The sequence below is a fragment of the Narcine bancroftii genome, chromosome 10 (genome assembly GCF_036971445.1).
Source record: "Narcine bancroftii isolate sNarBan1 chromosome 10, sNarBan1.hap1, whole genome shotgun sequence".
Lineage (NCBI taxonomy): Eukaryota > Metazoa > Chordata > Chondrichthyes > Torpediniformes > Narcinidae > Narcine > Narcine bancroftii.
The window spans coordinates 79,066,167-79,082,176 of NC_091478.1; the positions used below are offsets into that span (position 1 = coordinate 79,066,167).

Here is a 16,010-nt window from a genome sequence, read left to right on the forward strand (position 1 = left end):
CTTGCTATGCACCTGGAGTCACTTCTTAGGGGAAGTGGATGTTGATGATCAAGTACACCCAATGCTTCAGGATACCAGCAAAACCTTTGGTGTCTGAGGATAAGCACATTTGAAACTAAGATCTCAAACCCAACACAAAGCATACCTCTGCATACCTCTGAACCTCTGAACCATGGGCGAGCAACAGAAAGCCCCTCAAAGCACTGCAGGGCAACTAGCAACACTCTCTATGCAATATAATCCAAACCTTTGTCTTTTGTCAGTGAGGTGATATAATCCAGACTAACATTCACAGCATTTATGCCTTAACTCCTGGGTACTCCAGTTGTCAAACAGTAGGCTCCCCAAACTGACATTATTTTGAGCTCTGTCATGCCACAACTGTTGAAAGAGAGCCCAAATCCATTCAAAAGGCACAGTTGGGTGGAACATTAATGCAAGAGTATTAAATATAGAACATTGCAGCACAGTACAGGCCTTCAGCCCACAATGTTTTGCCAACCCATATGAACCTTCTCAGGAATCTAAACCTTCCTTGCCTCACACCCATAACCCTTTTTCTTGCATCCACATGCCCAAGTGCATTTTAAATGACCTTATTGAACAAGCCTCCACCACCACCTCTGGCAATGCATTTCAGACACCTACAGTGTGTGTGTGTGTGTTTGTATGTATATATATATATTTAAAAAAACACTTACCCCTGATGTCTCCCCTAAATTTTCCTCCCCTCACCTTGTACAGATGTCTTCTGGTGTTTGCTACTGTTGCCCCAGTAAAAAATGTGCTGGCTGTCCTGAGCTTGAGTGGGATTAGAGTAATGGATGAATATAACCATTTAACTGATATCTTCTTTCTTTGGCTTGGCTTCGCGGACGAAGATTTATGGAGGGGTAAATGTCCACGTCAGCTGCAGGCTTGTTTGTGGCTGACAAGTCCGATGCGGGACAGGCAGACACGGTTGCAGGGAAAAATTGGTGGGTTGGGGTTGGGTTTTTCCTCCTTTGTCTTTTGTCAGTGAGGTGATATTATAGCATATAAACAGACTATGATTCTCATAGGCACAAATAATACAATCCATTTTAGAGGACCACTTTGTCAAGAACATAGATTTGAAAATTCTACTGCATTGTCTGAAATATAGGTGCTTGTCATCTTAATGTGGAATATTGGTTTAAAATGAAAATGACAACTTAATTACATCAGGATTTATACTCATAATCAAGCACAGGTTGGAGAGGGAAAATACGCCCACATCCAAACTGACTGTGATTTAGATTATTATCTGAACCATTTAATCAATGCAATGCTAATCTGCATTTAATTATTTACTAGGATCTGACGTATTATGTTAACATTTTTCTACTTTTTTAAAAAAAGGAGCATTTATACTGAGTTTGTAAAGAGTGAAATATGTAACAATTATAAAGATAACATTCAAGCCTTCCACCTATCACACAAAGTAACTGATAAAAACACTCAATGTTACACATCTTACATTTTATTTAAACACTATGATTTAAGAGCCTAGGATGTAAATTCTTTCATTTGTACGTCTCTCAACAGCACAGCAATCTTAAAATTCCTTACAAAATTTAAAAATACAAAATGTACATGAAATTACAAGGCTCTGTAAACATCTGCAAAAACAGCTGACGTAGCCTGTAGTAGTTTTGCTCCTTCTACAAAACATACAATTGTTGAGTAATCGACCATTAGGAATGACATCTGTTTTGAGTATCAAAAATAGAGTTTTAAAGCAAGTGTTCACACCAGCAAGTGAAAGTTTTATTCTTTGGTTAAAAAAAGGATGGCAGTTCCATTGACACAGTAATGTTTTCCAAAGGATGAACATAATTGCACTGAAACCAGATTCAGTTCCAAATTATACAATCCCCATTCCATCCTTTTTATAACTAACACAATTATAATCCAGTACCCTTTAATGTAGTTTATTTACTAAAATACAACCACAGTTCTTTGAAATTTACAGATTTTTTTAGTATTTGAATAAACTGTTAAGGCTTCCACTATAGCTTTTGAAGGTTCCACAAGTTTTTTTTTAAAATACACATCCAGTCAGCACAGATGGTACTGTATATTTCAGCTTATTTTTTGTTAAATACCAACAGGCCGAAAGCTCCAATGTGCTGTTAACAAAGCTGAATTTGCATAGCCTAAAGTCTGTGCTTTTATAACAATCGGTTAAAACAAACAAGATTCATGAAGTTGTTTCTTTCTATATTTAAAGAAATAAACCAACAAAATTCCATTTTATTAAGACCTTTGTATGAAATCCTTGACAAAGCAGATACAGTATATAGAAGTGGATGTCCACAGCTTTAGGCTTTTTTAAAAGCAGTTCTAGAATTTCCATGTCTTCAGGCGTCAAGGTAATTTTGAAGGCAACGGGAGGTTCAGTGCATAGGATTTTCTGGGGTTTTTTACAGGCTTAAGTATGCTAGTATACTACAGCTTCATAAGTCACTCAAGAGAATTTGCAAAGACAACTAACATGGTGTGTCAATCATTGCAAATTCAACATGCTATGGTATCAAAGGTCAAATACTAAGGTAGGAAAACAGTACAAGATTTCTTTATGCAATAAGTGCTAGATACAATGTGAAATAAACCAAGCTTGATGGTAATGGTAGTGGTTCAGTATAGGAAGAGGAAAACAACTATATCTTTCACTACAGCACAAGCGCATTCTAATGTAAAGAATGATACTCAGGTCAGATCTTCCTAATACTGAGAGCAGAGTTATCAAAATGTTATCCTGCTCCATTAACTATTTCATATCATTAAATGTAAAATTGCAATTTGGCAGTTAGAAGACCAACACAAAACTCATAAAAGCTCAAAACAAATAACTCCTTAGTAATTATGTACAGGACTTTTTTTTATTAATCCCATAGCAATCAGAATTGTCCTTTGATTTGTTTTTTTTAGAGATGGATTGTAAATTAAACACTTTTTAAAAAAAAAATATCCATCCTAATGTTGACTTATTGCATTGAGTATGATTTTGTTAATATTCCAAACCTAAAAATGAACAAATTTGTTCTGCTGACAAGAATAATAGTGAATTTGGTTTCATTTTCTATTTTACATCATGTCTCATTCTTTAAATGACACTTGAGTGTGCATTTTGTTAAAACAAACAGAGCATGGACCAACAGTGGAGTTGTTTCATTTGAATTTCCTTTTTTTTTAAAAAAATTGGTATTTCTGACCAGTGATTAAGGCATTGTTTTTGTGAAGATGGTAATTCAGGTTGCTATGGAGCTAAACAGATAGGATTTCGACTACTCTCTCTCTGCCTGCCCTTTGAATGCTGCACGATTTCACTGAGAAGAAAAACTGGGCCTAGATTTTGTACTTAGAGGTGAAATAATGGCACTTGCTATTTATCTAAAAAATGTCCGCAAAGATCCAATGGCTTCTTTAGGGGGCAGAAGAATGGCGGGATTTTTTTTCTCCCTTTTCTGAGGTTGGTTACCGTCAGACATCAGTTCAACATGATGTAGCATCCATGATTACTTCAAGCTCGCTGATCAACCAATCATAGCAGAACAACCTCTTGGACAACAAGCAAAAAAGGAAAAGACATGATTTTATAAACATATTAAATTAATTTTTTGGAAATATTTATTAGAGGGAATTAAATTTTTGAGTCAGAAAGTTTAAACTATCATTATCCTTTAACAATTAAAACTTATTTTGACCTCAAAATATTTTGTGTAGTTTTCCGTTTGCTTCAAAATACCTTAAATACTATCTCTTTTAAACCCGTTTCTCTCTAATCTACTGGCCTAGGCTACAAAACATCATGATCTGCAGGGAAGGCCAAATCAATAACAGTAAATTTGTATTTCCACATTCCATTACACATGCATGAAACATTCATTATTATGGTGTTAAAACAGAACGCTGATGGTTTCGTCAGCACTAGTTTCCTCAATTTTATTTCCATTTTACCAGAGACAACTCCGTGAATGAAAACTCCGTATGTTACGTTTAAGGTGTAAACCAGAATATATCTGATCTAAACTAAATTATATTTTGAGGAAACCGATCACTAGTGCTGCTGTGTGAACAAAGTACGAGTCCCCCACCCCATCTTGCATATGCAGCTTTTTTCATGGGACCTGCAAGATAAAGTCAGCCAGTGGTGATTCAGGTGTCATACAAATGATCAAAACACTTAAAATCTCTGCAAACTGTTGTCATTTAACTTGTATTTGATGGCTTCAATTTAAATCCTGTGACATAGTAACAGTTATTTATTCTACACGTCCTGTTATAAAATGCATTATTTATATTTCTGAAATTCTAAAAGCTAAATTAGTAAGGCGCTTGTATTTGTGCTATCATCAACATCTATAAAGTTGCAAAACTCCTTGAATTTGGAATGTTGTGTCTCCCACCCTCCCTCCCCACCCTGACCACATATTTCCATGATGGAATGGTCTGTTATATCCACAAGATACCAATTTAAGTTGATAAACAAATGCAATCGTACATTTGGCTTTGCTTCCTATTAACAAATGATTTGCTAGTCGTTTTTACATGACAATTTCATGATATTAGCTACATTAGGCAAGTTTACTTGTCTCTGGAAGTTTTCACTTTCAACAAAACTACAAGCTTAAGAAACACTCTTCAGAACGACAAAATGCAGATGTTATTATTTGCAGCAATTCATTTACCATCTATTTATATTAACACCAAACCACAGACCTTACTAAACCCAATTTTAGCTTAAAATGTGTGTATTATTCAAGTACTACAGCAGATACAAATCACCTTAATTGTAGGACCATAATAGCATTATTTGAATTAATCTACTTAAGGAGAACTCTTAAAGTGACATAATAGTAGATTAAAAGTCACCTCTATGCTTTTACAGAATTATTTTTCCTGCTGCTGTGAAATGCAGGAAACAGAAGACAGCATTTATAGAACTTTTACAATGCAGGACTGGTTCAATTTCAGTATAGAACTGCAGCACCCTGATGCAAGGATTAATGGTTCCAGTTTATAAAAGGCCACAATGTTGGAAGCACAGCAAATTTTAACGTTGGAGGTGAGGGTGAGATTGATGTTGGGGCATCAACCTGATGAAGACCAGAAAGACAACTAAATACATGCTGTTCTTAGTTGACATTAGACTCCTTCAGGTATCTCATTTTCCAAAACTCCAGGACAGATGCACGGTGTCTGCACGTGCGCTGCCGTTGCACGGGAATTTGGAATCTGTGACATATCCCTTCCAATGATTTCGTTCACTAGATAGAAAGAGAAAAGAAAAATGAAGACATTTCCAGCAATAGATAATCATTCCAATGTATAAATCACTACAATTATTTCCTCATTCTTGTAGTTTTACACTTTCAGTAGTTCTACACTTTTGATGAAGATATATAATTGAACTTTTTTTTAACAAACAGCATTACTTGATTACCTTCACTAAAAGAAAAGCAACTGTTCAAGTTGGTGCTTACCATCACTTTCTTCTCAAGGGCATTTGATCTGGTCAATAAATGCTGGCCTTGCCAGCAACACTTGGTACCAAGTGTATATTAAAAACAAAGATACATTTTCACATGAGTGGCAGCAACCCCTTGCTGGCGTTATTTGCAGCACAATCTTGGAAGAGCAGATGGCAATAACTTTGACTTCTCTGTTAAGATCCTCCCCTACCTCTCTCTCTTTCCCAATCCTTCTGACTCCTTTCCTCCAGCTCCACTCCCCTTCCCACTCTATTCAGAGATCTCAACTTCCCTCCCATCCATATGCACCTATGGACTGTGACATCTTGCCTGTGCTCCTCCCTCTCTCTTCACCATTTTATTCAGGCACCTGCCTGCTTTTTACTCATTCACGAAGGGCTCAGACCCAAAACATTGTTTAGGTATCTTTGCCACAAAGAGCACTGCATGACCTGCTGAGTTTCTCTAGTGCTTTTGTGTATTAAACTACAATCACAGCATCTGCAGACTTCCTTGTTTAACTTGGAAGATGCATGCCAATTTTAACAGTAAGATGAATGAATCAACCCACAGTATGCACTTCAATCTTGTTCTCCTCTTGTGGTATATTGACTGTTTATTAATATTAAAATACCAGACTTCAAGGAAAGATTTTCACAAACCATCATTACACAGAGGTAATTATTTAAAAGCTCCCATTTCTCACTTTGAATAAGTCCTTTTACTTCCCTGATGCAAATTGTCAGCTTCCATAACAGTGTGGAGCATGGCTAACTAGAATGTGGAGTTGAGTGAACAGGTGACAATTTTGACATTCAGAGATGTCCCTTCAAAGACAATTTTTATTGTAATCTAAAATGACCAGAAAGATCCAATTTACTGACATGAATGACCTGTTTTCAGCCACCTACATCTGTAATTTGAGGATTTCACAATTTTATCTGTTTTCTTGTCGACAATTTATTATGGTTTCCTTGTTTAGCCAGAGAGCATATAGTGAAATAGCTGACTGGTCCAATTACTACAAAAACAAATGATCCTGCCCTATAACATTGGATAGCAAAGAATTGGCACTGACATCAAATATTCAATGGTTATAATTTCCATGTTTGATTATGGCTTATTAACTTTCTTAGAAGTTCATCCTTACAGAATTCACAAATCACTACCCCAACCCCCCACCCCCCCCACCCCCACCAAATGATGGAATTTTGGAAAAATTGTAAATAACCCAATTTCTATTTTCAATTTGTGTTTTGTGGCACATGTACAATCATGTGACTTTGCTTTGGAGAAAAATGCAAATAACAATTTTTAGGGATGGAACCTTATCCTCCCCCTGCCCAAAGTAAAGTGGGGGTTGCCTGTATCCATTTGGTTTCATGGGGCATATAATGAACATACCTCTGATAAAAATATTCAGTGTGTAATAGCATATATAAATCACGAGCACTGACAATACCAAACTAATGAGAAATCAATGTGGACAATATACCACATACATTATTTCTCAGAGAATCTGGTTGAAAGCTGAGGTGATCTGAATGCAAGATGGCTTCCAGGGAAATAAATTAGAAGCAGACTTAATGGTTCCCTTATTTTTTTTCTAAGATGCATTATTAACTTTATCTGAATATTTTATAACGGTTGATGGATGATCTACCATAACCTTAAAAAAATGTGAATGCAATAAATAAAGAATATTCCCTTTTGGGAATATTTTGCTTGGATGGTAGGTAGTTCTCCAAATAACCACTGTTCACCTAGATACCAACAGCACATGGTGGTAGACTTTTCATCCCATGTTACAGCACATGCAAGCAAAATTCTATTCTCAATTTTCCAATGATATTGTAATATAGTGTGTATTTTTTTCTCTTCTAAAGGGCTATAGTCAAATCCCAATTGCTTCCTCTGGTATTTCACATCCACTACAATGACATGATTAGGAGAAATAAGAGAAAGTGAAACAAGATAAACTATATACACTAACAATTGTATTGGTTTAAGAACTCCAACAAATGGCCCTAAATGTATTTCATTAATGGCAGTGTTTAAATATTAATCAGAAGAATGAACATAAATATAAACTTACATTGCGTTTTAGATTTAATTCAGAAGGACCAACTCATTTATATGTTCAATGAGTGCAAATAAATGTGAACATGTGAAGTGACAATAGTGAAATGAGAAAGCCACGGGCATGATGAATCCACTGGGAAAGCAAATTACACTGCACTCTTTCTGGATCATTTCTGTATAAAAAATACTGTCAGATTGCCTGCTGTTCTGGAAAGCTGACAATAATTGAGTGGATTGCCGTCACGATGATGGCACTGAGCAAATGTAAGCGTCCACAGTTTGGATTCAAATTGTTGGGCTTAGAGATCTCTTGGAAATGAGTCAGTGTCATCTGCACTTCATACTGACTTCTACACAAACTGTCGTTTACTCCGTGAAGACTCACAAATGTTGATTCTTCTTTTAAAAAAATGACATGATGAAAGGTCATTGATCTGAAACATGAAATCTGATTTCTCTCCACACATGATGGTTGACCAACGCAACATTTCCAGTGTTTTTTTTAAATTTTAGATTTCCATCTGCAGTATGTTTTTGATTAGGTACTCAAATGATCATTAGCGACTTGATTAGATACCAGCTCTCAACATTTCTGGCTGTCATTAACTATTATGAAGTATTGACAGTGATGCATCCTTTATAGCATCTGCAGTATTTTATTTTTGAACAAAAATAATTGGCTTAATTGTAATGTCAGTTCACAATCCATTTTCTGCTGAACTATTTCCCCTTGTGTTGGGTAAGCAGGTACATAAATTTCTAATCTACATGCAAAATACCTTAATAGGAATGTAGCAGGTACATTAATTACTCTTGTATCAAGATAGCCACAAAGAAAGGAAGTTGATAAGCAATTGGAAGTACCAAGCAGATTTTAGCATCACATTTAAACCATTCCCAGGTGATCCTGTACTGAGTGGCTACTGTTGGTGTTTTCAGATAATTCAGAGTTCATCATACTGCTTTTATAGCTGGGATTAAATGTAAGCCACAATACATAACGTGACCAGACTTTTTGCCAAAGAAACTACTTATTTTACTGGATTAAGAATGATTAGAAAATATATTTCTAGATATTATCTTTGCCTGATTTGGGGTTATGGCAAAATTTCCAATTAGTTTCTTTGGATTTCATGATTCATGAATGAACACCTTTCAAAAACAGATTTAATCACTGGATCATTTCAAAAAACCACAAAGTGAAAAGTATCAAACATGCTCCTATTTAAAAACAAGTCTCAAGAGTTTTGGTCAACTTTAGAAGACTTCAATAAACATTAAAAAAGGACAAATTTCTGTCCATAAACAGTCAAAAAATGTTTTTCAGACATAACCAAGTGTTTGCTCAAGGAATGCTGGAATTTAATTCAATCCATACAATTCTCCACTGTATGCATTTTTTTTAAAAACTCATGGGTACTTGGGCATTAATCTGCACCCACAGAGTGAATAGCCTTTTTCTCTGACACTTGTACTTGTCCAAATTATAATCTGATCATTTATTGATAATTCTCCTGAATCAGCACAATTTAAATATGCGACTACTTTGTATTTCATAATTTTCCCCCATACATATTTCTTTAAAAACACAATGCTGGAGAAACAGAAGGTTTATTTCTGTAAAACCTGAACTTCAGCTCGTATTTACAGAATATCTCAACCTTGACATAATTGTTTACATTGGGAATAATTAACTCAATGAGTAATTACAGGCATTATTTCCTTTAGTGTAAATAAAGATTAAGCAAAGGAAAGTAAGTAAATCTAGACGAGTGACCTAATGTGTAAAGTACCAGACAAGCATGTGTCCATTCATACACATGGAATTGGAAAAAAAGGTATTATTTGAAAATTGATGAGCATCTTGAAAGACAAATGAGCTTTCGATACATTCTTATCATGTATTCTTGACAAAATGTGAATCTAGTTGATGTACTAGCCAAACAAAAAGCCATTGTTCATGTCACTTTTTATCTAAAATAGAAAATGATTATTTTTTTTTAAATCTCCAGATTAATAAACCTAATTTATGAATTAATGAAAATATTTGAACAGGAGGTACATTTTTAGGACTTGTGGTGAAATATAATGAACAACTCTAATATACCATTGGTAATTCAAGATTCCTTTTGTATGCTAGCTTGCAAACTCAAATTTGGTTAGTCAACAATCTCTTTCATCCTTTACATATTGCGCATGAAACACCTGCTTCTGCAGATGCTATAAAGGATGCATCACTGTCAATACTTCAAAATAGTTGATGACAGCCAGAAATGTTGAGAGCTGGTATCTAATCAAGTCACTTATTAACAATAATGATCATTTGAGTACCTAATCAAAAACATAGCATTAATCCCAGGGCGAAAATTTAATTATAAGGTATTTACCTCAGTTTAATTTGTTTACTAGCGTGTTGCTTCTCATAAAGGCAGTACTGTTGGTGTAGTGGCTAGTACAAAGCCTTTACAGTGTCATGGATCGGGACCTGAATTTGAATCCCGCACTGTCTGTAAGGAGTTTGTATATTCTCCTGGGGGCTCCAGTTTCCTAACTACCATTCAAAACATACCAGGGGTGTAGGTTAATTGGGCGGCACGAACTTGTGGGCTGAAATGGCCTGTTAATGTGCTGTGTCTAAATTTAAAAATTATGTTTTATAATTAAATGTTTAAAGAGGAAATGACCCACATCCTTTAATTCTCAAAGAACATTAATATCAGCTTTAAAATGTTTAGATTCACGGTTTCATACCACTATGTTAAAACCAAAATGTATATAAATAACCATGAATAATGTGGAATGTACACTTTAATCACATGAATTATTTAATTAAAAATTTTAAAATGTGGAGCACAGAGGCATATAAAGGAAAACAAAGTGTCTGTCCCAAACATTATGGAAAGCACTGTATATTCTGCATAAACCAGATGGTACACTAACCCGTTCTAGTTCCTTACAAACTTGGGAGTACCCAGTGCTAATGAAACCAGTACTTTTTTCTTAACCCTATTTTTGTTTTTTTTCCCCACATTTCATCAATTAATTTAGAATTTACCATTCAGTACCTGCTCCCTAATATTGGTGATAGATTGGATGTTGGATTAAAAGCTTTGCTCTGGGTTGAATGGATCACTGGGCCAACGACTTTAAACAGATATCCAAAAATGAGTTGGTGGAACACATTATGTTGAACAAATTGGCAGCATGGTTAGCGCAACGCTCTCACAGTGCCAGCAACCCGGGTTTGAATTCGGCGCTGTCTGTAAGGAGTGTCTGCATTCTTCCCATGCATGTGTGGGGTTTCCTCCAAACCTTTAATTGGGTGTAATTGGGTGGCACGGGCCTGTTACTGTGCTGTATGTTTAAAATTTTTAAAAATGGATTGAATATTGTAGATTGTTCTATGTAAGATAGTATAATTTGAGGAGAGATACGAGAGGAGAGCTATCTATCAACCTTTGACCACATGGTGGGCCAGCAAGCATTCAATACTGCTCCATATTATTTAATTTCTTACGACATGCTTTGGCTTACTTTGAAACCTGACCTCAGTACAAAAATCTACGACTTGCTTTGATCTATTTTCTCATTGCATCATTTCCTTAAACTCGGTATACCTTCATGATATCTTTTTCCATTAATGTCAGGTTTAAATACTCAGCTTGTTACATCATTTCCTTTTTCAAGTAAAGCCTCAAAAAAAAACCTACATGTGGTAACCATTACTTTATGTTCCTATGAACAACTTGAGTTGTTCAGTGAACATGCAAAGATAAAGAAAATTATTTAAACATTTATAAAAATTTACCACAAAATGCTACAATGTAATAAGTATCTAATTTTTAAAAAAAACCCGTTTGGATGAATTCTTAAATGTTGCAATATATTTGAAGCAAGAACCCTGAACAACGTTACTTCAGGTGACTTTAAACTTCTCTTTACTCAAGGGAAAAAGACTCGCAAGGACCAATGGAGATCCCTTACTGATGGACAAATTCATTACAGGGAATGAGGAAATGCAGAGGATGTAAACAACTTATTTGAGTCCTCCAGATATTTATCTGCGAGAAACAAGTGTCCAATGAAATTAGGAAATAAATGCATCAAAAGCTAGTGCGAACGATGTTGATCCCAAGGACCCAATGATCTGCATTTCTCTTGAAAGAGGTGGTTATAGAGACATAGGAAGCACTGGTTTTCATCTTCAAAAAATTCTAGATTGTGGAATTGTTCCCGCTGATTGGAGGGTGGTATGCACATGCATACACACAAACGTAGGGGGAGAAATAACGGATTCAGCAGTCACCCCAAATTTATGAAAGGAAAATACTGTTTATCTAACATACTGGAGTTCTTAAAGGAAGTGACAGGCAAAATAGAGGACAAACAAGTCAATGTCATAGGCTAATATCATAGAGAAGATCCCACACAGGAGGTTAGTTAACAAGGTTGGTACATGAGAGATTGGAATAATCTGCTGGTGTACTTAGAATTGGTTATCAGACATAAAGCAGAGTCGGACAAAAACAGGGCGATTAGGGTACCACAGCAATCAGATTTCAGATTTATTGTCAGAGTACATACATTACATCACATACAACTCTGAGATTCTTTTTCCTGTGGGCAAGGCAGAATAACCACCTCTTGGTACTCCAAAAAACTGTACACAGCGTATACATGTAAATTAAGAAATGTAAAAGATAATGAATGTAAAAAAACTGACTGTACAATATGGAGAGAATTTTTTAAAAATTAATCGTCCACAAGTAAGAGTCCTGAAATGATTCCATGATTGAGTTTGTTGTTGAGAAGTCTGATGGTGAAGTGGGAGCAGGTGTTCCTGAACCTGGTGGTGCAAGTCTTGTAGCATCTATAACTCATTCTTGACGGCAGCAGCGAGAACAGAGCATGTGCTGGGTGGTGTGGATTTTTGATGATTGCTTCTGCTCTCCGACGGCTGCATGCCCTGTAGACGTTCTCGATAGTGGGAAGGGTTTTGCCTGTGATGTCCTGGGCTGAGTCCTCTACCTTTTGGAGGGCTTTATGCTCAAGGGTAAACCCCTGTGAGCACACTTTCCACTACACATCTGTAGAAAATTTGACAGGGTTTACCATGTCAAACCAGACCTCTGCATACTCCTGAGGAAATAGAGGCACTACGTGCTTTCTTCACAATGCCATTAGTTGTTGGGTCCAGGAAAGATCCTCTGAGATAGTGATTCCTAAGAACTTAAATTTGCTCATCCTCTTCATCTCTGATTCCCCAATGATCATTGGATTGTATACCTCTGGCTTTCCCATCTTTAAAGTCAACAATCAGCTCCTCAGTTTTGGTGACATTGAGTGCAAGGTTGTTGTATTTGGTTCCCAGCTGTTCATAATCTATATCAACAATCTGACTGAGTGGACCACATTTCATGATGGTGTAAAACTGGGTGGGATTGTGTGTACAGAGGAAGTGTAAACAGGCTTCAATGGGAAACAAAGCTGTATGAGCGTGCACAAATATAGCAGGTGGAATAGAATGTGGGAAAATAGGTCATCCAGTGGAGTGTACAAAACAGAAGAAAAAGTATCTTTTTAATGGTGAGAGATTGGGTAGTGTGAATGTTCAATCATATAAAGTCAACATGCTAGTGCATCTAACAAAGAAGACAACAAATGATATGTTATCCCTAATTATGTGAGGAAATATAAGGAAGTCTTCCTGTAGATTGGACCAGGAACATGACAGAGAGTTTTGATTGCTTAATTAAGGATGTATGCCACAAGGAGAGACTGAGTAAATTAGGCCTGTATTCTTTATAAGAACGCGAGACCTCCGATCTTCTCTAATTTTCAGTCAGGTGTGTAGCCAAACTATACTGTAGTTACATGCATTAATAAATAAGCATTCAGTTCTTTCTCTGCTGCTCTGAATTTTACACACGTTTCTGCAGATCAACAACTTCTGTCTTCCAAATGGGCAATATTGCAATTTAGATCACTGTTACATTAGCACTGTGAATAGCACCTCCTCTTGGATTACACAAGTTCTTGGCTCAGTCTTGATAAGTAACACTTGACTACTTTAACTGCAACATTTTCATTAAAGCTCCAGAAAACCATCTGTTGAGAATACATCCTTGGTCAATTACTAGTCTCTTCATGTATTAAAATTTTAAACCAGTCATTATTCTGCAGTATGCTGTATTTGAAAGAATAAAAGACCAATGGCGGGAGAGAGAGGGTTGCAAGCCGCTGGGAGAGTGTAGGGAGTGGGACCAGCTTGGGGACCAACAGCGGGCCACTGGGAATGAGCAAGCAGTGGGACCAGTGTGAGGATTGATTAGCGGGTCTCCAGGAGAGAGCATGCAGCAGGACCAGTGCAGGGACTGATAGTGGGGAGCCAGGAGAGAGCACACAGCAGGACTAGTGTGGGGACTGATAGTGGGCAGCCAGGAGAGAACAGGCAGTGGGACTGATAGGAGGCCGCCAAGAGAGAGCAGGCAATGGGGCCAGTGTGGGGACCAACAGTGGCAATTTGTTTTTATAAAATGTTTTCTGCTTTTGTTTTCTCTTGTAAATTATAGCAGTATCATTATTAAAATGATTTTTCATGTTGTCTTTGTTGCATGTTTTGTCAAAGTTTTTTTTGCTATACTGTAGCTACATATTTCAATAACATTAAATGCTTACCTGTAAATACACTAAAACATTCTTAATATTCCCCCTGCTGAAATAAGGGGAGGGGGTCTTATATGCCATCAAATGATATATTGCCAGTTAAATCCTCTCAAAATCGTTTAATGCTATGAAGCAGGAAATTAAGTTAGCTTTAATACAAGTCTCACTTTATTCTGACACATTTCAATGTATTATCATCTCTGGGGAAAATTACATTCATACTTTAAATACAATCCATGGAGAAAGAGTGCAAACAGACTTTGGAATGGAATCAACCATGAACGGCTATTATTCACAGGCACAGGTGGTAGAGGAAGAAAGATACATGGAAAAAAGACACCAGCTTCACCCTATCCTCACTCCACAAATAAACATTGTTTGCTGCCTCAACCCTGCATGTTGTTGCAAGCCATCTGAAGATATACATTGCCATTATGATGGAGAATTCAGGATTCTTACCCAGTGGCACCAGAGTGACTTGAGAGAGCAGAAAAAAAGTGGAGCAATGCAGAAAACATGAATCTCTGAGGTGGAGCTGCTGAAGGCTTGGGGAGTTTCTGCAGCACATCTCCTGCTGCAAGCACCGTGCACTGATGGTGAAGGGAGTGAATATTTAAAATGACGGTGCTGCCACTCACTTCTCCCGAATGGTTTTGAATTTCTGGCTCTTGTTGGAGCTACATTCATTCAGGCAAATGGGTAACCTAACTTGTTCCCTGCAATAGTAGAAAGATAGAGAACTCGTTTGGTGACTCATTTCGCATTGAAAAACACTCGCATCGTTAATACAAGTTTCTGATAACTCCCAGGATTTTCTATGGGTGAGTTTAATGAAGGTAATTATATTAGATATTTTTGAAGAGGAAGTGGTCAAACTTTCTCTTGTTGAAGTTTGTGGCTGTTCATTAATTGTAAAATAAATGTTATTTTCCATCTTTTAGGCCACACCTAAGACTATACAAATCATGCCACTTATGAGCAGATGTCTTGATTATCCACAAAAGGGTTGCAAATCAAGTCATACGTTCCTACATTGATCCTTTAATCCAGAGAATGCCATAATTTAAAATGGATGAACTTAATTCAATGTTGAGTAATTCATGACAAATCATTTCCTGGGTCGAGAGGATTGGCCTTTAATAATCATGACTGTCTATCACTGTAGCATTGGAGAATTTTCCCTGATTTGCATTTAAATTTTAATTTCTAAGGGCTCTTTGCTGCTACACTCTTTTAAATGCTGTCCTAATAACACTCATTTTGATCCTGTCTCCATATTTAAGTCTGTTGTCCATCTTCGATGAAGTCTGTGATGTGGTTAGGACCTTGGGTCTTTATGGGGGTCAAACCAAGCACTCATGAAAAAGTTAATACTAAACAAAATGAAGCTTTCAGTCATTTGACGCAATAATAGGATTTCTTGGTCCAGGTTATGAACATATCTGTAACTGTATGGGAACATGCAGGCACAACCTCTCACCTCTACAGTCAATACATTTACACAACGCACACCAGTGGATACCCTCAATACGAGCTGCATTAAGAATTCTGCTTCTGTTTTCCAGATTTAATTAACTAAAATTTAAATTCCCTGCCTATTGATTTAGAATTTAAACTCGCCTGCAGATCAACTGTCAATCTACACGCGACAACTGTACCTCTCCCCTCCCCCATGCTGACAGATCTGCCAGTTTCCAGTATTTAAAAAATATTCAAATTTAGCCAGATTAATGATCTACACTAAACAGCGCCATGTTTATTTATATT

At 36.5% G+C, this 16,010-nt stretch overlaps 1 protein-coding gene and 1 long non-coding RNA gene across 4 annotated transcripts in view; one reads left to right on the plus strand and one right to left on the minus strand.

Moving 5' to 3' along the window:
* The window catches only part of LOC138744821 (uncharacterized), a 66,343-nt gene that overhangs the window by 35,071 nt on the left and 15,262 nt on the right, over nucleotides 1-16,010 (plus strand). The window lies entirely within an intron of this gene.
* Nucleotides 1,486-16,010, minus strand: part of nfatc3a (nuclear factor of activated T cells 3a) — a 166,664-nt gene continuing 152,139 nt past the window's right edge. For 2 of the 3 annotated variants that reach the window (XM_069901537.1, XM_069901538.1), the window contains exon 10: nucleotides 1,486-5,291. In XM_069901537.1, coding sequence (XP_069757638.1) covers nucleotides 5,170-5,291 — 122 coding nt within the window. In that variant the 3' untranslated portion in view covers nucleotides 1,486-5,169. Of the gene's footprint in view, nucleotides 5,292-14,777; nucleotides 14,960-16,010 lie in introns of those variants that run through there. The other variant, XM_069901540.1, reaches the window with a different exon arrangement.